This window comes from Pristiophorus japonicus, chromosome 16, assembly GCF_044704955.1.
Source record: "Pristiophorus japonicus isolate sPriJap1 chromosome 16, sPriJap1.hap1, whole genome shotgun sequence".
Classification (NCBI taxonomy): Eukaryota; Metazoa; Chordata; class Chondrichthyes; family Pristiophoridae; genus Pristiophorus; species Pristiophorus japonicus.
The window spans coordinates 127720812-127741643 of record NC_091992.1 but is presented as its reverse complement, the minus strand read 5'-3'; the positions used below and the strand labels follow the sequence as shown (position 1 = coordinate 127741643).

Here is a 20832-nt window from a genome sequence, read left to right as displayed (position 1 = left end):
AAAAGGCTAAAGGAATGTTGGCTGCGAGCTCTCATTGGTTGGATTACAAAAATGAGCAAGTGACACTTGGTCAGCCCCCATCCTGGGTACTGTGTTCAATTTTGGGCACCACCTCAGGAGGGCCTATGGTGCCGATTCACCCGAATCATACCAGGGATTCAAGGGTTAAGTTATGAGGATGGGTTGCCTAAACCTGATTTGTATTCCCTCGTGTTTAGATGATCGAATTGAGGTATTTAAAATGATTAAAGGGATTCAATCGGGTAGATAGAGCATCTTTCCTCTGGTGGGGTTATCCAGAACAAAGGGCACAACCTTACAATTAGAGCCTGGCCAATTAGGAGGGAAATTGGCGATCACCTGTTTTGTTTTACACGCTGTAGTGGAAATCCAGACTGATCTCCCTCAAAAGACTCTGGATGCTGGGTCAGTGGAAATTTTCACAGCTAAGATAGATTGTTTTTATTTATTGCGTAAGGGTATTGAGTGATACATAGGAACGTCTGATAAATGGGAGTTGAGGGACAGATCTAATTGAACGGTGCAACTGGTTTGAAGGACTGAATGACGTTTCTAAGCAGTTACACAGGTGCTGATAGCCCACTAAAACTTAGCCAAAGGACATGCCACCTTCCCCCATGAGTCTAGTGGAGTAAGACTATTCAGCCCAATCCTGTCCTCGTCATTTTTATTTGTTCATGGGATGTGGGCGTCGCTGGCAAGGCCAGCATTTATTGCCCTGGAGAAAGTGGCAGTGAGCCGCCTTGAACCGCTGCAGTCCATTGTTTTTGTAGCGGCTTGGTACAACTGAGTGGCCATTTCAGAGAGTCAACCACATCGCTGTGGGTCTGAAGTCACATATAGGCCAGACTGGGTAAGGACGGCAGGTTTCCTTCCCTAAAGAGCATTAGTGAACGAGATGGGTTTTTACAACAATCTGGTAGTTTTATGGTCACGATTACTGGTGCTGGCTTTTTATTTCAGATCTATTTAATTAATTGAATTTAAATTCCCCATGGTGGGATTTGACCTCGTGTCTCCGGATCATTAGTCCAGGCCTCTGGCTTACTAGTCCTGAAACATAACTGCTACTCTACCTACATGCATGTGCTTTACAGCAGAGGTCACTGGATAGTGATCAGGGGTGAGGGGCTCTAGTGCTTTTCATTTCCTCCTTTGCCCTAACCGAGGGATGCTGAGGTCCGTTCTGTTGCCCAAGTGCTAACCCCCACTGAAATCGGCGACTTTGATATGAACTGCCCTCCATATTCCTGGGTTTGGGGAAACGACTGAGTGTCTCTTGACTTTTAACTCCAGGCTTGAGTTTAAAAATGCTAATATTTTTCATTGTTTGGAGCTGTTCTTTCTACCAAACTGAATCTCTCAAGTAATTTTCCCCTTTAAAACTCTCCCGGCAGGTCCTGTTCATCTACATCGACAGCGAAGTTGATGACAACCAAAGAGTTCTGGAGTTTTTTGGCTTGAAGAAAGAGGAATGCCCAGCCATTCGCCTCATCACCCTCGAAGAGGAGATGACCAAATACAAGCCAGAGGCCGAGGACATCACTGTAGAGAATGTCAGAGATTTCTGCAACCAGTTCTTGGAAGGGAAGTTAAAGGTGAGAAGTCTTCCCCCAATCCCCAAATGCTGACTACCCGGGGAAGTCTGCTACATGAATTATTTGTCCTAAAAAGCAATAAACTTGATAAAGAATGCAAAACTCGCAACCGTGTGGAGTAGTTGAGGTGACTAGCATAGATGCATTTAAGGGGGAGCTGGATGAGCACTTAACGGAATCACAGGATATGCTGATGGGGGTTAGATGATGTAGTGAGGGGAGGCTCCTATGGAGCATAAACACCAGCATAGACCCGTTACACTGAATGGCCTGTCTGCTGTAAATTATGTGCAAATTGGTTAAATGCCAAAGCCCCAACTTGCATTTATATAGCATCTTTAATGTAGTAAAACATCCCAAGGTGCTTCACGAGCGTTATCAAACAAAATTTGACACCGGGCCATGCGATCAGTGCTGGGACCCCAACTGTTTACAATCCAAATGAACTACTTGGAAGAAGGGTAACGTAGCCAAGTTTGCTGACGATACAAAGCTGGGAGGAAAAGCAATGTGTGAGGAGGACTCTCTCAATCTGCAAAAGGACATAGACGGGCTAAGTGAGTGGGCAAAAATTTGGCAGATGGAGTATAATGTTGGAAAGTATGAAGTCATGCACTTAGACAGAAAAAAAATCAAAGAGCAAGTTATTATTTAAATGGAGAAAGATTGCAAAGTGCCGTAGTACAGCGGGACCTGGGGATACTTGTGCATGAAACACACAAGGATAGTATGCAGGTACAGCAAGTGATCAGAAAGGCCAATGGTATCTTGGCCTTTATTGCAAAGGGGATGGAGTATAAAAGCAGGGAAGTCTTGCTACAGTTATACAAGGTATTGGTGAAGCCACACCTGGGATACTGCGTGCAGTTTTGGTTTCCATATTTATGAAAGGATATACTTGCTTTGGAGGCAGTTCAGCGAAGGTTCACTGGGTTGATTCTGGGGATAAGGGGGTTGGCTTATGAGGAAAGGTTGAGTAGGTTGGGCCTCTGCTCATTGGAATTCAGAAGAATGAGAGATGATCTTATTGAAACGTTTAAGATTATGAGGGGGCTTGACAAGGTGGATGCAGAGAGGATGTTTCCACTGAGGGGGGAGACTAGAACTAGAGGGCACGATCTTGGAATAAAGTGCCGCCCATTTAAAACAGACGAGGGGAAATTTCTTCTGAGGGTTGTAAATCTGTGGAATTCATTGCTTCAGATGTGGAAGCTGGGACATTAAGAAACTGTCTTTGTCTTAAATTTATTCAAACGATAAGGGGATAAGGAGTTATGGGGAGCAGGCGGGAAAGTGGGGCTGATCATGGACTCAGCTATGATATTGAATGGCGGAGCAGGCTCGAGGGGCCGTATGGCCTACTCCTGTTCCTATTTTTTATGTTCTAATATCGGGGCAGATTACCAAAGGCTTAGTCAAGGAGGTCAGTGTTAAGTAGCATCTTACAGGAGGAAAGAGGTGTTGAGTGAATTCCAGAGCTTGGGGCCTTTGTAGCTGAAGGCACGGTCGCCAATGGTGGAGTGATTTAAAATTAGATGCTCGGACAGAATTAGAGGAGTGTAGATATCCGGAGTGTTGTAGAGCTGGAGGAGATTGGATAGGGAGGGGTGAGGCCATTGATGGGTTTGAAATTGAGGATGAGAATTTTTAAATCAAAGCATTGCTTAAAGGGGAGCCAATGTAGGTCAGCGAGCACTGGTGATGGGTGAGTGGGATTTGATGCGAGTTAGGACAAGGGCAGTAGAGTTTTGGATGATCTCAAGTTTACAGAGGGTAGAATGTGAGGCTTGCCAGAAGAGCATTGGGAGTAGTCTAGTCTAGAGGTAAAAAAGGCATGGATGAGGGCTTCAGCAGCAGATGAGCTGTTGTTGTATCGTGTTCCTCCTGATACCAGAAATCATTTTTTTTCCTAATTTCTCATGGTGCAATACCTGGTTCTGGAGCACTGGCAGACTCCAGCTACCCTGTTAGTGCGACATCTTCTGTGGAGTGTCACTGAGCTCCATATTCCAGCAACCATCATTTAGCAATTGAGCAGAAAACCCTTGCCCTCCCGAGCCTGCAGGGTCAGTTATGATGTGGGGCAGGCCCCTTCGAGGATGAAATGTGCAAGTGGAACCATTGTAGAACAGACAGCACCAGGTTGAAATGTGAAAACAGATAATGAAGCTGAGAACAGTTAATGAGATGAGCCAGTGAACCTGGAGCAAATCGGAACGCAGACTGGAAGAGGATTCACATTAGGAGGGCTGTGAATTGCGGTCGAGCGTGGGTTAATGGAGGAATTGAGTGGAACAAAGGTAGCAGCATCAGTGAGTAATGGTGAATCAAGATGATGTAAATCTGAGTTGAGGTGGAATAGATAAGATTGTAAAATGCAATATTAAATTCCAGAATAACATACTTGAGAAACTTGATCATCTGTCTGTGGTTGTCTAGGTCATTCAACCTTGAGGTTAAAAGCAAATTCCTCCATCAGTGCAGTTTTCCTTATCATATCCTGAATATAAAACCCCACGCAAAATAATTTGAGGTGTAAGGCTACAGGAAGGAAAAAGTTGCGTAATGTGGTAGCTGTGTCCTCTGGGAACCATCCATTGCATCACAGGCACAGTAAATACTGCTAAATGCACCTTTCGTTAGTGTGCGTCATGTTGATGGAGATTGCTACTGAAGTTTGTTCAATCTAAATGTGACTAATGAATATTGTGGAATAAATGTTAAAACTTCACAAAGTTATGGTATACATTCTGAAGCTAATAGCTTACAAAGTTTTATTTTTGTTAACTACTTTTAGCCTCACCTCATGAGCCAAGACATTCCTGAAGACTGGGACAAAACAACTGTCAAAGTCCTAGTTGGCAAAAACTTTGAGGATGTTGCCTTTGATGAAACAAAGGATGTTTTTGTTGAATTCTGTAAGTATGAGTGCTTGCCTGAGCATTAATGTACTGCACTTCTCTTCTGGTTAATCTTTGATCCTTTCATTGTGCCCAACGTGCCTCTTGAAAGGTCTGCGATTCCGCAATTGGCTCGATCATTGAATGTAGACCACCAGTACAGCGTATCTTATGGCCCTTGTAAAAAAAAAAAAAGCTGTGCCGGGTTTAAAATTGAGATCAGTGACATGTGGTCCAATTAGAGCTCTGAGCTGGGGGCATGTATGAGCAGAAGCTTTAATACGGTTAACTATGTTTGTACTGTTCCTGTTTAAAATTTGAGCTCACTTACCTGTATAAAACATTCTTTTTGCTGTACATAGATGCTCCATGGTGCGGTCACTGCAAACAGCTGGCTCCTATCTGGGAATCTCTGGGCGAAAAGTACAAGGATAATGAGAATATAATTATTGGAAAGATGGATTCCACTGCCAATGAAATTGAGTCCGTGAAGATTCACAGTTTCCCGACCCTGAAGTTCTTCCCTGCCAGCTCTGAGCGAACGGTGAGTCGTGAGCCATGAGATCACTTCCATCTGCCTGGTTCTACTTTAGGACACATTAAAGGGCACTGGCTCTTGTATAGTCGAGATGAGCTAGTTTAAATTCTTGGCAGTTTTTACACGCTCCTATTTAAACCAGCATTGCTAGCGTCAGCCCATAAATAGTATCTAGTTCAATCTGGATGCAACTGACTTTCCTGGAATGAAGTAGCCCCATTTGCTCCTTTTGAGTATTTTATAATTCAAAAACAAAACATCTGTGCAGAAGTGAATATTTACTTTAAACCTGTGCTGTATATCTGTCCAGCCTGGCACATTGCTGCAAATCATGTCTATCTCCTGTGCCAATATTTAAGAGTGGTACATTTGTGACTTGGGCTGAGATTAGTTCGAGGGGGAGGAAGGTTACTGGTGCTGTTGCCTCTTCAATATTGCATTGGGTGTTGATCCAGAATTGAAATCTTGACCAAGGCAATCTTGAAATGGGGCATTGCTGATTCTCTGGAGATGCAGAAGTGTTTTGCAGCAGGGTGATTTCTTTTAACAGAAACCTTAATGAACTAGACTGGTTCCTGGGATGGTGAGGGTGGGATTGTCCTAATGAGATTGCAGACTAGGCCTATATTTTCTAGAGTTTAGAAGAATGAGAGGCGAGAGGCTTGACACAGTAGATGCTGGGAGGATGTTTCCCCTGGCTGGGGAGTCTAGAACTAGGGGGCACAGTCTTGGGATAAGGGGTTGCCCATTAGGGCTGAGATGAGGAATTTCTTCAGGGGGTTTGTGAATCTTTGGCATTCTCTACCCCAGAAGGCTCAGTCGTTGAGTATATTCAAGGCAGAGATTGATTGATCTTTGGATTCTGGAGGAATCAAGGGATATGGGGATAGTGCGGGAAGGTGGAGTTGAGGTAAAAGATCAGCCATGATATTGAACGGGAGAAAGCAAGCTCGAGGGGCTGAATGGCCTACTCCTGTTCCTATAAGGTTCTCAGATTCTTGTCTCTCGGACAGGAGTTTGGGCTGTCCATGAAGTGTGTTAACCGTAATCTGAATATTTAAACATGTTTACCATTTCTCCGTGGAAGTCTTTTACTTAAGTTGTTTCTCTTTTATATTTGCAGATTGTAGATTTCAATGGTGAAAGGACACTTGAATCTTTCGTCAAATTCATAGAGAGTGGAGGAAAAGATGGAGGTGCTGTTGATGAGGTGAGTACAGCGTAGGAATATACAGGACTGGCAAAGACCACGGATCAGTCTGGCTAGTCGCACTGGCAGCTTATGAGGCTTTGATTCAAGCTGAAAGGTGGGCGGGGCGGGGGGGGGAGGGGGGGTGGTGTGTGATATCCAGGAATCTTCTGGCCAACTCTGGTGCCGAACATAATGAACTTCAGTGGGAACTTGAGGCTGGAACGTGACCCTGCCTACCAGATCATGTAGTCTGGAGTATGTGTCACAAGTGCCAGAGATAGAAGTATTAGTGAGTGTACATCTCGAGGTTTGATTGCATTGGGCAGCACGTAAAACCCACTGTTTACCATAAAGCTATATTGTCACATGTTTCATTTCTCTGAACTTCACAGTCGATCCTGTTTGAATATTGTGTACTGACGATGTTTTGAATATTCAGAGCCACTGGGGGGTGGGTGGGGGGGTTTAAAGTGAGAAGAAATGGTCATTTAAATATACTTAACCAGACTATTTTAAAAGTACACAGTATATTTTTGGCCTCATAAGAGATTGGACAGTTCTTGCCATCTTCATTCCTTAGTGCTTAGACATTTTTATCTTCCCAGAATAGTTAAAAGATCTTTTTGTAGCAGTCTGGTCTAATCGAGTTGGTAAAGGGCAGCTTGCGGTAAATGCCTGTTGCTTTCCCAGTTTAGTACATTGAGTTTTAATTTTAAATACTTGCACGTGTCCTTGGCCAGCTATACATTGTCCATGCGGGTCAAGTTTGCTGCTTGTGAATCCCTGCTGGCTTCACCAGACCACATCTGTTAAACGATTAAAACTTTCAGGGTGAAAATCTCTGGAAGAGGAATTGAATTTCTCAAGTGCTCATTTGTGCTGGAGTTTGATAGGTGCCAGCTGCCTTCTGGTACCTCTACTGATGCATTCTGAATGTGTGACTGTCTTGATGGTAAAGGAAAAAGGGTATTAGCTGTCTAGTGAAACTATTGATGTCTGGCAGGAGCACGGACCCTAGCTTTGTTTTTCTTCCCATTGTTCTGGAGCGTGATTCCATCACTTCCTGCTGGCATCCCTCTGGTATGTCCTACAAGTAGCCAATCTTCATGGGTTGTGGGGAGAGGTTTGCCGTCTGAACCCAGTTGCTATCCTCGCTGATGCTGCGTGTGTAAAATGTTCCAGTATGGATTGATGGGGTAACAGTCGGGAGTGAGTAGCCTTCAGCTTTCTTTCCTCCCCTTCCCACCGTGTCTCTTGGCATGCTGTGGTCAGTTCCAGTATCGCAGTTGTTCCCCGGGCAGAGGTCAGCTTGAGTTGGACCTTCTGGTCTTGTGTGACTCAGTTTCACATGGGCGGTGCCTTTACCCATTGAGCTGTTGGTGGGAGGGTTCGCATGAAGAAAGTGGAGGTTTACCAGAGGTGCATAGATATAATGGATTGATCACCCTGTGTAAGTGGCCAGTGAAGTTGACTGTGAGTTTTGGCTCTTGGAGAGTGCAGTTAAGCCATTGGTCCTGTCCTATTTTAAGCATGTGATGTCCCCAGATGCATTTCCCATTCTAGAACACCACTAATACAAGGCTGGTAATACATTGTGTGCATTGGCAGGCGTGGGACTGTTCCTGGAAATGGAGGGAGGGGGGCTAGTGCAATGCTGTAAACAGCTCGTGGTCCAGAAGTTGGTGCTGTGCTGTGCTTACACCTGCTTCTGTCTGTTTGCACAGGGCCTTGAGGATCTTGACGAGGATGAGGAAGAGTTGGAGCCAGAAGATGAAGAAGTTGACCATTTTAAAGACGAATTGTAAAAAAAAAAAATTACAGCCAAAAAACACTACAGTTTTTTGTACAATTCACAAATGCAGTAAAGGTGAAATATTTAACATCAAGTCTGAGTTGATAAACCAGGGATTATCCAACCATTTGTCAGTGCACATTGTGCAGTTGCCATCAATTTGTTAATTTATTAGGGATTATCATCCTTAATTGTTCCAGCCACAAACTGATATCTACACTTGGGAACTTTTTTTTCTGTTGTTACTGATTCATGTAATGTACTTTTGTACAGGATTTTTAAACTTGTTTGTATTAACATTATGTATTTGCCTGGTGATGGAAGGTTGCCTGGCACTTCGTGTGTCCCAGTGCCTAGATGGAGATGAGTGCATGAACTAGGGGCCACTGCTAGGGGAAGAAAAAAAAAATATAGGCCATTGGAATCCTTCAGAAGCAGTATTGTTAAAAGGAAGAGGCTTCTAGTTTTGTAGCTCAGGGATTCTTCTCCTGTTTCAAAGTAAACTCTTTCCTGATTTTTTTTTTTAAAAATCTGGACCCAAGATAGATTTTGTTTGTTTTTTTTTGGTTAAAGGGGTGGGTGGGTGGGTCAGGGGAGGAGTGGGGATACCATGCAACAGATGACGGGTGGGGAGAGGAAGCTTTGGAAGTGAACTGTGCAATTCTTCAAGCATTCCAACCTGTTTAAACAGAGGCAAAGATTTGGTGGCCAGGATGAAATTAAAGAAAAATTAAACTTTTCCATTCTGTGACTTCTGTTTGCGTTCTGTCGAGCTGGTTCGTGGACTTGGGCTAGGGTATTGAGGGGGCGGGGCGCTGTGAAACCCAAGGCGGGCGGATGGAGTTGAGATGCAGATCAGCCATGATCTAATTGAATGACTGAACAATCTCTCAAGGGACTGAATGGCCTCCTCCTGTTCCTATGGTGCAACCCCCAGCAAGTTGTGGCTCTGCTCAGTCATTGCACATTTGGACTTGCACCTCTCTGAGCTCTTAACAATCAGTGCCTGGGTTGTAAGACATTTATACATCTGTGACCTGGAGGTGATCTTCACAATTCTAACTGTTATTTTATCATTGTAATCCAGACTGCAGTAGGTAGGCTCTGGTCACTGGAGTCTGAAATTCTGGTAGCAGTTGAAGTACAGTCTACCTAAAAACTAAGCAGTTTTGTCCTGTTGCCCTGTCATTATTGCAGCTGATCCCAGCTTTTAACTGCGCCCCACACTCCCCACCACCAGTTTTCCTTTTTGGAGGGACAAATTCTTGCAGCTGCTTTGCTCTAGTTCATGGAGAGGAGCGGGCAACGTAGCTGAGCCCAGTCTTGTCTGTACATATGCTTTGCAGCAGGAGTCAGTGGATTGGGTTGCTGCTGGACCTGCCCATTAGAACACTATCTAATGTTATATGAGGGTTATCTGGAGGTAAGTGGAAAGAATGCACAGGTCTACACCGGTACCTTTAATGAGCAGCGTCCACAGTACTGTGGTGCTGATGGGGAAGATTCTTGGTTCCAGATTTCTGTTGTGGAGGCATATCGAGGGTGTAGAGTCTTTCTTGGCAGTTCCCTCTGAGCTTAAGCTGGAATAAAATCTATGGGTGCTCGGGATGCAGTAAGGGTAAAAAGTACTATTGTCTCAGTACTATTAGCAAGGTAAAGAAAAAGATTTGCATTTATATAATCCCTTTCATGACCACTGGATGTCCCAAAGTGCTTTACAGCCAATGAAGTACTTTCTGAACTGTAATCACTTGTAATGCAGGAAATGCGGCAGCCAATTTGCACACAGCAAGCTCCTACAAACAGCAATGTGATTTAAAAACCTATCCGGTCATTATGTTGGTTGAGGGATAAATAATTGGCCAGGGCACCAGGGATAACTTTCCTGCTCTTCTTCGAAATAGTGCCATGGGATCTTTTACATTGGGGAGAGTAGATCGGAGCCTCGGTTTAACATCTCATCCGAAAGGCGGCACCTCTGACAGTGCAGCCCTCCCTCAGCATTGCACTGGAGTGTCAGCCTAGATTATTTTTTTTAATACTCAGTCTCCTGAGTGGGACTTGAACCTGTAACTTTCTGACTGAGGCGAGTGCTAACCACTGAGCCACAGCTGACACTCTGGGTCAGCCAGGGTCCACGCTTGTCCAGTGACTCTTGCTGGAAAGTGCCTGTGCATTGTGGGTGTGGATGAAATTGGGCTCAGCTGGAATGCTTTAATGAATCATGGCAAACTTACTGGTGCTAGGTCATGTGAAGAATTCAGTTTTGGGGGTGGGAGGAGAGTTATTACAGGTCCGAAACGCATACATGCACTTGTCTTCCACATTCCCAGAAGGCTTTTGAAGTCATCCGGTATTGGCCAGTCCATGGGGTGGTGATTCGATGCTTCTGTCTGTGCTGCTCACGCTGAGACTTGTTCAGTCATCACTCTGTCAATGTTATGTGTGGGACGTGCAGTGTGTGATTTTGGTATACATCCAGCATCTAAGTACTGTGCGCCAAGTCTGTGGTCTTTGAGGAAAGGGGAAGGCCAGGAAATGAGTAGCAATTTCTTGTCTGTCAGATTAAAATAACAGGAAATTAATTTCATCCCATCCCTGAAAACAGCCAATCAGTGAGTGAAGTGTATCGTTACTGGATTGCATGTTGGACCTGATGGGGCAGGTAGCTCTCCTCGCCAACAATTTCCCATCCAGCACTTTCAAGACACCATTCTTTGTATACCTGCGGTTTCTAGTGAGCAGCTTGCCTTGAGTAATTGACCTGCTTTCCATGTTAAGTGCATAGGTCTTACCCTATGCTCTACAGAAATCAAAATGATTATATATTTTTTTAATCCACCATATTAGGTTCTAGTTGAGTTGCCAGGGGTCTGATGCATTTCTTGCTGGGCTTTGGTTCCCAGGGTAGTCTAGCTCTCCTCTCTTGCCCCAAGTGATTGTCACTCAGCTGTAAACCTGTACAGTGAGTGTTGGCAGGATATTTTACCATTTGGGAGGGGCATCACCAAGCATGCCCTTGCCTGATCTACCCACGTCGTTTTCAGCAGCAACATTTGGACCACCCTCGAGTGGAGACTGGTTACTCATTGTGCCTCTTCCTACACAGGCTAATTCATGGAATGATGCAGCGCAGGAGGAGGCCATTCGGCCCGTTGTGCCTGTCGGCTTTTTGAAAGATCTATCCAATTAGTCCCACTCCCCTGCCCCTTTCCCATAGCCCTGCAAAATTTTCCCCTTCCATGTATTTATCCAATTCAATTTTGAAAGTTACTATTGAATCTGCTTCCACAGCCCTTTCAGGCCGTGCATTCAAAATTCAACCTGCAGTTTCCAAGAAAATTGTACATTTTAGAAATTGACGTGTGAATCTATTTTCCTCAAAGATGGTAGTGTTTATAAAACAAATGGTTTTGTCACTAATTCCATCACTTGTGCTAAATTGCCCAATCAATGAATTTTTAAAACTGTTTTCACAAATGTTTATGTAAATGACACCACAGAATCTAAAATGTTCAGTGTTTTAAAAAAAAAACATTGATATGCCTGATCTTAATTGTAAAATCCAATTTGTTATCCTGGCCTGGGAACCACATCGGATTACATCCTGGTCTGTATAACTCTGTACAACACCGCATATTCCTGGTAATACCACCTCTGCAGTTCCCTGTAATAGTGATGTAAAGCTACACCTCATTGTAATGTAATCACATGCACTTCAAATCACATGTACTCTGCAGTTGAAGGGCAGAAATAAATGAAATGTAACCCTGCATGTGTGACTAAAAAGGCAAACTCCCAGTGTTTTGTAGTATTTACAGCACAAACTCAGGCCATTCAGCCCAACAGGTCTATGCTCCACACAAGACTTCCTCCCTTCACCTAACCCCAGCAACAACTATTCCTTTCTCTCGTGTATCGATCATCTAACAAAGGATATTCTCGTGTTCTAGCTTCTCAAATATATCTTTGTCTCAACTAGTCCTTGTGGTAATGAGTTCCATATTCTCTGCGTAAAGAAGTTTCTCTTGAATTTCCTATCAGATTTATTAGTGACTCATATTTATGGCCCTAGTTCTGGTCTGTGCAAGTGGGAACATCTCTACATCTACCTTATTAAACCCTTTTGTAATAAAGACCTCTCTAGTCACCCCTCAGTCTTTTCTAGAGAAAAGAGCCCCAGCTTGTTCAATTGTTCCTCAGTTATAACCTCACTTCTGGTATCATTCCAGTAAAAAATATTTACACCTCCATATGTGCGTTTTATAATGTGGCGATCAGAACTGTTCACTGTACTCCGTACTTCCAAGTGTGGTCTAACCAAGGTTCTAAACAAGTTTAACATCACTTCTCACTTTTCAATTCTATCCCTTGAGAAATGAGCCCCCAGTGCTTTGCTTATTTTATGGCCTTAGTAACCTGCATCGCTGCATTTAGTGATTTTGTATCTGTACCGTCATTTATCCCTTTGGCCCTCTAAAGGGACTATCTAAATACAAGTTGTGGATATTCAGTTTTCATCCAAGCAAAAGCAATGTATGCATAGCAAGATCCCATAAACAGCAGATAAGTTGACTAGTTTTAAACAGGCAGATTGGTTCCTCAACAGGAACAGCTTCAGGAAAAAAAATTAGATTCAAGGTCCCATTATTAGAAAGCAGAATTTTTTGGAATAGGTCAACCACAGATGGGATAGATAAATAGGTTAATGTTTCAGATGTGAAGACTCCTCAGAACTTGGATGAAGGTACACTGATGTGCAGAGGAGCTGGGATGTAGATCATGTCCTGGTGCTGAATTTGAAAGGTTGAGTGAATCCATAGGGTGATGTCCAGTACAGGGAGGGATTACATGAAGCCGGGAGAGCAGTGGTCAGAGGGACATTGAATATTGCAGAGATATTAGTGATTGTAAAGGAACCTGAAATGTGGCTTCACATTCAGCGGGTGTCTACGAGGAATGGGCTGGAGCTGGAGACGAGCGCTGTTGAAAAGATAAGGCAAATGCTGGCTACCCACAACAGGTCAGGCAGCTTCTGTGGAGACAAGATAATGTTTCAGGTGTAATAAAAACAGAAAATGCTGGAAATCTCAGCAGGTCAGGCGGCATCTGTGGAGAGAAAAAGAGTTAATGTTTCAGGTCGCTGACCCTTCCTCAGAAGAGTTTCTGAGGAAGGGTCATCGACCCGAAACGTTAACTCTGTTTCTCTCCCGACAGTTGCTGCCTGACCCGCTGAGATTTCCAACATTCTCTCTTTTTATTTCAGATTCCAGCATCTGCAGTATTTTGCTTTTGTATTCGTGTTTCAGGTGTGGCCCTTTCAGAATGCAGGAAAGAAATGGAGTAGTGACATTGTTTTTGGTAAATACACAATATTGAACGAGAAGGGGGGAAAAAAGCAAATTTAGATTTTGAATGAAAATCAAAAGTAGCTGGAAGGATTAGAGGGGGGTTAAGGAGAAATGTTTTCACCCAGAGGGTGGCGGGGGTCTGGAACTCACTGCCTGAAAGGGTGGTAGACAGGAACCCTCATCACATTTAAAAAGTACTTGAATATATACTTGAAGTGCCGTAGCACTGTTGGAGGTGCCGTCTTTTGGATGAGACATTAAACTGAGGCTCCGTCTGCTCTCGGGTGGATGTAAAAGATCGCATGACACTATTTCGAAGAAGAGCAGGGGAGTTATCCCCGGTGTCCTGGTCAACATTTATCCCTCCATCAATGTAACAAAAAAACATTAAGTGGTCATTATCACATTGCTGTTTGTGGGAGCTTGTTTGAGTGCAAATTGGCTGCTACATTTTCCACATTACAACAGAGACGACACTCCAAAAGTACTTCATTGGCTGTAAAATGTTTTGAGATGTTTGGTGGTCGGGAAAGGTGCTATATAAATCCAAGTCTTTCTTGTTTTCCCGTAAATGCTGGTACTAAAAATATCTGCTTATTTAAGAGTGTTAACTCGAGTAGGATTAAAAGCAGAGGGATTTGGTATGAGAACAAAAAAAGACTTGCATTTATATAGTGCCATTTATAACTGCAGGACGTCCAAAAGCACTTCACAGCCAATGAAGTACTTTTGTAGTGTAGTCACTTGTAATGTAGAAAACGCTGCAGCTAATTTGTGCACAGCAAGCTCCCACAAACAGCAAGGAAAGACATAACCAGGTCCTCTGTTTGAAAGCTAAATATTGGCCGGGACACTGGGGAGACCACCACTGCTCTTCTTCAAATAGTGAGATCTTTTATGTCCACCTCAAAGTGCAGACGGGGCCTCAGTTTAACATCTCAACTGAAAGACAGCACCTCCGACAGTGCAGATTATGTGCTGAGGTCTCTGGAGTGGAACTTAAACCCACAACCTTTTGATTCAGAGGCGCAAGTGTTATAAACGCATCATCGGCGGTCCCTCGAATGAGGATGACTTGCTTCCACGAATTCACAGATGTTTCAATGAAGGACCCGATGTTCCAGTCCTGAACTCCAATTGAGTGGGTGGAAGATGCCTGTGCTTGGATTTTTTTTAACGTGTGGTGACTGTTGCACACCAGCCACAACACGGGCTTGACAGCTAGGCCTTTATCCAGTGGCAAGGATTAACCAGGATGACTGGATGCCTGCTCTGCTGCACGGACCTAGTGCGTACACATATCGCAGTGTGGGCTGGGCCGTGCTGCCCCTGGGCCCCGTACCCTCATTCGCCGCACATCCGTCACGATCTCTCAGCGCTCCTCCCCCACAAATCACTCACCGCATCTCCGCCACGATCTTCCGGCCGCACCTCCGCACCAAAGATTCGCCGGACCTCCGCCACGATTACCCACCGAATCTCAGCCATGATCCCTCATCGCTTCTCCGCCTCGAACACTCGCTGAACCTCCACCACGACCTTCCTGCTCCTCTGCTGTACCAGGGCCCCGCCGATGCTCCTGCCCACGCTCCAAACGGTGACCTGGGTCCTGATGACATCACTCAATCGCCCACCTCGAAGCTGTCGCACACTTGGAACAGCTCGCGCTCTTTTATCCTCCTGACCTGTGGAGGTGTTCTCTCACAGTTCACGGGGCCACGATGCGATCAATTGAGCCACAGCTGACACTCTGCATAGTCTCAGGATAAGAGGTCGGCCATTTAGGACTGAGATGAGGGTTGTGATTATTTGAAATTCTCCACCCCAAAGGGCAGTGGATGTTGAATCTTTTATATTCAAGGCCGAGGTCGATAGATTTTTGGACTCTAGGGAAATTAAGGGATATGGGGATCGGGCGGGAAAGTGGAATTGAGGTCGAAGATCAGCCATGACCTTATTGAATGGCGGAGCAGGCTCGAGGGGCCGTATGGCCTACACCTGCCCTAATTCATGTTTTTATGAGGTTGTTGAAGATTGTTTGTTTCGGAAAGTAATATACATTGAAACAAATTACACAAAATGAGAGATTGTCCTTCTTAATGAATTAATACTGACAGATATGTTAAAAGAACTCACAGTAGGCACACTGCCCAATGCATGGTTTTGGTCATCTTGTATCTGTGATTGCATCTCGGTCAATATTCATCTTGCCTCATACATACCACGTGCACTTTCTATGTAACTTTCTTTAAATGACAGAACCCCAACTCTCGCACCTCCTCCGCTGACACTTGCCCCCCCCCCCCCCTCCCCCTGTTATGTTGGGCCGGGAACAGCCCGTCCCTACACAGAGACCAAAAGTAGACAACAAGATGGACTGTAAACAGGATAATTGCAACACTGTGTAATCTGCCTTGTATAACCTACTACAAGCTCAGCCCCTGAGCTGCCCTGGGAGCTCAGTGGCGGTAATCTAATAACGAGACATATTTTTGCGTACTATCAGTTAACAGAAGGAGGACGAACAAGGCCCAGGGGAGGGGGGGTTAGATGATGGTGAGATCTAAGAGACTTGGGGTGTTACATTATGTGTGTGTGGGAGGGGGGAGGGGTCTCAGATCACCCACTCCCTCCCACCCCCTCCCTCCCTCACCAAGGGCAAAGGCAGCATTTCCCAACTTCATTCATTCCCTTTAATGGTGCAACACGTGGGCGAATGAGGCGATTCTAAAATAAGCCCCTTCCTCCTCCTCCTCCCCTCAGTGACTCTGCAACTGAGCCCGAGGATTGAGGATAGTGAGACGGGTGGGGAGAGGTGGCAGGCACCGCCCCCACCCCCGGTCAATGAGGCAAGGTCCCTATAAATAGAGTGGGTGCAGTATAAAGGTCAGTGCAGTGTGGGGGCAGAGTTAAAGCCGGCAGCGCCGCTATCCAGAGGGGGAAAAGGGCAGCTCGCTCTTATTTCTCCAGTTGACTGCTTCTCCTTTATAATCTTAGCCATTGCGATGAAATACAACTCGACCCTGTCCAGGTACGCCGTCCCTTCGGCCAGCCTCAAGCCCGCCCGCACCGTGCGCTTCCCCAATGACATCGTCTTCCAGGATCACATCCGCCAGGGTGACCTCGAGCAGGTTGGGCGCTTCATCAGAGCAAGAAAGGTGAAGCTGGACACCTTATACCTGTCGGGTGAGTGTAGCCCAATGACAACACCTGTCCCAGAGAGAGAGAGAGAGGAGGGGGGGGTCTCCCTGTCCTCGCTGGGGGCACCTTCCACTTTTTAATCATTTTCAGTGCCCTTTATTTGAGTTAAAATCAAACGACCCGTGCATCCAGTTCAATTGTCATTAAATGCAGCCTTACAGGAAAATACAGAATGGATGCAGAAATATAATGAGGTTGTAACGCAATGTGTAGTTTTATGTGGAAAGAGCCGTCATTACATTACAGCACAGCACTGTCACACTTGCACAGGTCTCCAATGTTACACACTGCTCTCAGTTCTCAATGCGTGTCTTTTTAATCGTAACTTAAACTGGGGGCAACTTCCAGCCGGGCAGTTGTGAGATTTCCCCACGTTCAACATCACGGACTCGTTGAACTCAGCCATGATCATATTGAATGGTGGTGCAGGCTCAAAGGGCAGAATGACCTACTCCTGCACCTATTTTCTATGTTTCTTCTGCGGATAACCTCTTTGCCCGTTTGATGTTTTGTGTCTGGTGCAGTCTCTCTCACTCCATGTGAGCTGTACAGACTGCAATACATTGTGTTTACTCGGCTCATAGATTTATTCTTGTGCTATGAAAAACATTTTTTTAACAGTGATCTTGGAAACATTATTTTTCAAACGGTTGGCCTGCATTCTAATTTCAGGAATGGCAGCTCTGCACGAAGCCGTGCTGTCCGGGAACCTGGACTGTGTAAAACTGCTCATCAAATACGGGGCTGATGTTCACCAGAGAGACGAGAACGGCTGGACACCTCTACACATGGCCTGCAGCGATGGACACACAGACATTGCAAAGTAAGCACAGACTTTTAACATCAATGCAGACAGTCACATCGTTTGGGAAAGTAGATTAAACATTGAAAATACCAATCCGTTTCCTGTCCCTCTCACCGCCTCTTGTCCATGTAATGACAGCTGTGGCCCAGTGGGTAGCACTCTGAGGCAGAAGGTTGTGGGCTCAAGTCTCACTCTCGACACTTGAGCACATAATCCAGGCTGATACTCCAGTGCAGTGCTGAGGGAGCGCTGCACTGTCGGAGGTGCCGTCTTTCGGATGAGACGTTAAACCGGTGCCCCGTCTGCTCTCTCAGATGGGCGTAAAAGATCCCACAGCACTATTTCGAAGAAGAGCGGAGGAGTTATCCCCGGTGTCCTGGCCAATATTTATCCCTCAATCAACATAACAAAAACAGATTATCTGGTCATTATCATCTTGCTGTTTGTGGGAGCTTGCTGTGCGCAAATTGGCTGCTGTGTTCCCTACATTACAGTCTACTTTTTTCTTTTGATATATTGTCCGCCAGCCTGTCTAATACCAGCTGATGACTCATTGCCAGCTGCCCCTGTTGTACCATCGCTGTCTGCTTCTATGGCAACTGCGCCCCTCCCTTCTAAAGCAGCTCTCCAGATCTATCGGTCTTGCCACCTCCCATTTTACTTTGGAAAACCTGCTCAAAACCCTTCTTTTTGATCGTGACTACACCTCACCGTATGATTTAATTTATTTAACATATTCATTTTCTCCCCCACCTCTTGCCCAACATGTCCCACCTCCCTTCGACTCACTCTGAGGGGCAGTGAGGTTGTTGCTGGATAATATGTTCATTGAGCCGATTGCTCACCGTTGCCTATATTTGACCCGACATCCTTGTGAGAGTAGCAGGAATTCTTAAAACCAGTGTTTTGTTTGTAAATAATGAATAAGCCGAGGCTTCATAAAAACATAAGAAATAGGAACAGGAGTAGGCCATACGGCCCCTCGAGCCTGCTCCGCCATTCAATAAGATCAGGGCTGATCTGATCATGGACTCAGCTCCACTTCCCCGCCCGCTCCCCATAACCCCTTATCGTTTAAGAAACTGTCTATTTCTGTCTTAAATTTATTTAATGTCCCAGCTTCCACAGCTCTCTGAGGCAGCAAATTCCACAGATTTACAGCCCTCTGAGAGAAGAAATTTCTCCTCATCTCAGTTTTAAATGGGTGGCCCTTTATTCTAAGATCATACCCTCTAGTTCTAGTCTCCCCCATCAGTGGAAACATCCTCTCTGCATCCACCTTGTCAAGCCCCCTCATAATCTTATACGTTTCGATAAGATCACTTCTCATTCTTCTGAATTCTAATGAGTAGAGGCCCAACCTACTCAACCTTTCCTCATAAGTCAACCCCCTCATCCCTGGAATCAACCGAGTGAACCTTCTCTGAACTGCCTCCAAAGTAAGTATATCCTTTCGTAAATATGGAAACCAAAACTGCACGCAGTATTCCAGGTGTGGCCTCACCAATACCTTGATTGCTACAGGCCCAGTCTCTGCCCGACGATTACTTCATGCTCGCTGAACTTTCAGCGATGAACGTGCGAGCAGTCTTGCTTCTTGGAGTCAGAAGGTCGTGGGTTCAAGCCCCATTCCAGAGACATGAGCACAAAATCTAGGCTGCCACCTCCCAGTGCAGTACCAAGGGAGCGCTGCACTGTCGGAGGTGCCATCTTTCAGATCAGATATTAACCCAAGGGAGGCCCTGTCTGCTCTCTCAGATGTAAAGTTTCCCATGGCATTATTCGAAGAAGAGCAGTGGCGTTTTCCCCGGTGTTCTGGGGGACAATATTTATCCCTTATCCAACAGCTAAAAAATATACAGCTTATCAGATGATTATCACATTGCTGTTTGTGGGAGCTTACTGTGTGCAAAAAATTGGCTGCCGCGTTTCCTACATTACAAAAGTGACTCAACTCCAAAAATACTTCATTGGCTGTTCGGCGATTTGGGACATCCTGAAGTTGTGAAAGATGATCTATTAATGCAAGTCTTTCTATAGGAACAATAAAGCCCTAGATCTTGTGTAGAAACCATGTATTAGATGGTTTTTTTTGCATCAGTGTTTAATTTGACCTCTGACACTTGCAGATACCTGCTCTCCCAGGGAGCCCAGGTGGACATGGTGAATGATGACGGTGAGGTGCCCAATGACCTCATTGACCCTGAAGACATCAAACTACGGGTGCTGTTTGCGCTGAGAGGGGCCGTTTGAAGGGATGGCGTATTCCACTGCTGCACAATGTATCCTGACTGGAACAGAGACTGGAACAAATCTTCAGTTCAGCTGTGATTCTGGAGAGAAGGCGTCAGCATTTCTGCACCAACTAGGAGAGGATTGTGAGGTGCAGAACTTGGTCGAGGACCTACATAGCTACTCTGAGCTTATTTCCTTTTGTTTCTTGGCTTTACGAATAACATTGCTCCAGTGATTTTAAACGATGCTATCGAGAGGTTACTGATGATTTTTAAAAATACCTTATTTCTGCTGCAAGGTGTATTGATGTCAGAGTTTCAGACTTCCAGCACCAGCATTTAGGACTGACCACTTTTGCCAGCTCCTTGTTATGAACTGAAAAATAACAAGTCCTACATGCACTCGAGTCTTAATTTGCGGTGATGCCCCCCCACCCCCCCCACACTGCTTTCGACATATCCAGCATAATCATTAACTTGTTTCTAAATATTGTTGCAATTAGTACCATTTAGTTAGAAAACAGCTCACTCCTTTATGTCAGAGTGTGAAATTTTAAAACTGTGTGGTGAGCAATGTTTGCTGAATTTTAAATACTAAAGTTACCAATTATATCTGGATGTCTCTTCCTAAACTTCTCCGCCTCTCTCTCTCCTCCTTCAACACCTGCCTTAAAACCTACCTCTTTAACCAAGCCTTTAGTCACCTCTCCTAACATCACCTTCTTTAGCCTGATTACACCCCTTGGGATGTTTTACTACGTTATATAAATGCAAGATGATGTTGTAATAATATGTACTGGACCATGTTTTGTATATTTATAAATCAATAAAGTTCGACATTTTGTTACTAATAGTTGCGAAAGTTGACTTCTAGTTTTTTTGTTTTATTATCTTGTATGTGACACTTCAGTGTGCCAATTATCTGTCTGTTGATAAAAGTGTAATCTTTTACACCCTCTTTAATAAGTCATCTAATCCAAAAATAAGCTTTACTCTTACCATTTGATGCTTTTCATAAATTGTTCAGTTTTTAAAAACTTTTAAAATTCATTTTTTATGCTATAGAATTAAACATCTTTCACTTTTTTGCATCACATCCGGTGTCAGCATCAAACACTTCCAGGTCTAGTACAGCAAAGGATAAGTGTTAAAGCTCCTTTTATGCTGCCGCGAAATATGTCCCAACCACAGAAGGGTATC

General features: G+C 44.7%; 2 protein-coding genes across 2 annotated transcripts in view; both read left to right on the top strand.

The window, feature by feature from the left end:
* The window catches only part of p4hb (prolyl 4-hydroxylase, beta polypeptide), a 33284-nt gene extending 24503 nt beyond the window's left edge, over positions 1-8781 (top strand). Inside the window, exons 7-11 of the mRNA XM_070857851.1 lie at positions 1419-1619; positions 4417-4537; positions 4882-5063; positions 6181-6267; positions 7974-8781. Of these exons, the coding sequence (XP_070713952.1) occupies positions 1419-1619; positions 4417-4537; positions 4882-5063; positions 6181-6267; positions 7974-8054 (672 nt within the window). The 3' untranslated portion in view covers positions 8055-8781. The remainder of the gene's footprint in view (positions 1-1418; positions 1620-4416; positions 4538-4881; positions 5064-6180; positions 6268-7973) is intronic.
* A 7381-nt stretch (positions 8782-16162) lies between these two features.
* On the top strand, positions 16163-20494 carry LOC139226812 (protein phosphatase 1 regulatory subunit 27-like). Its single transcript, XM_070857850.1, has 3 exons — positions 16163-16578; positions 17266-17416; positions 19528-20494. The coding sequence occupies exons 1-3, from the start codon at positions 16398-16400 to the stop codon at positions 19649-19651; spliced, it is 456 nt and encodes a 151-aa protein (XP_070713951.1). The 5' UTR covers positions 16163-16397; the 3' UTR covers positions 19652-20494.
* The last annotated feature ends 338 nt before the right edge of the window (positions 20495-20832 follow it).

Bases quoted from the DNA above. Each gene is read 5' to 3' on its own strand.
- LOC139226812 (XM_070857850.1), top strand. From the start codon at position 16,398: ATGAAATACAACTCGACCCTGTCCAGGTACGCCGTCCCTTCGGCCAGC. The intron at 16,579-17,265 runs GTGAGTGTAGCC...TTCTAATTTCAG, and splicing joins GGACACCTTATACCTGTCGG to GAATGGCAGCTCTGCACGAA. The intron at 17,417-19,527 runs GTAAGCACAGAC...TGACACTTGCAG, and splicing joins GGACACACAGACATTGCAAA to ATACCTGCTCTCCCAGGGAG.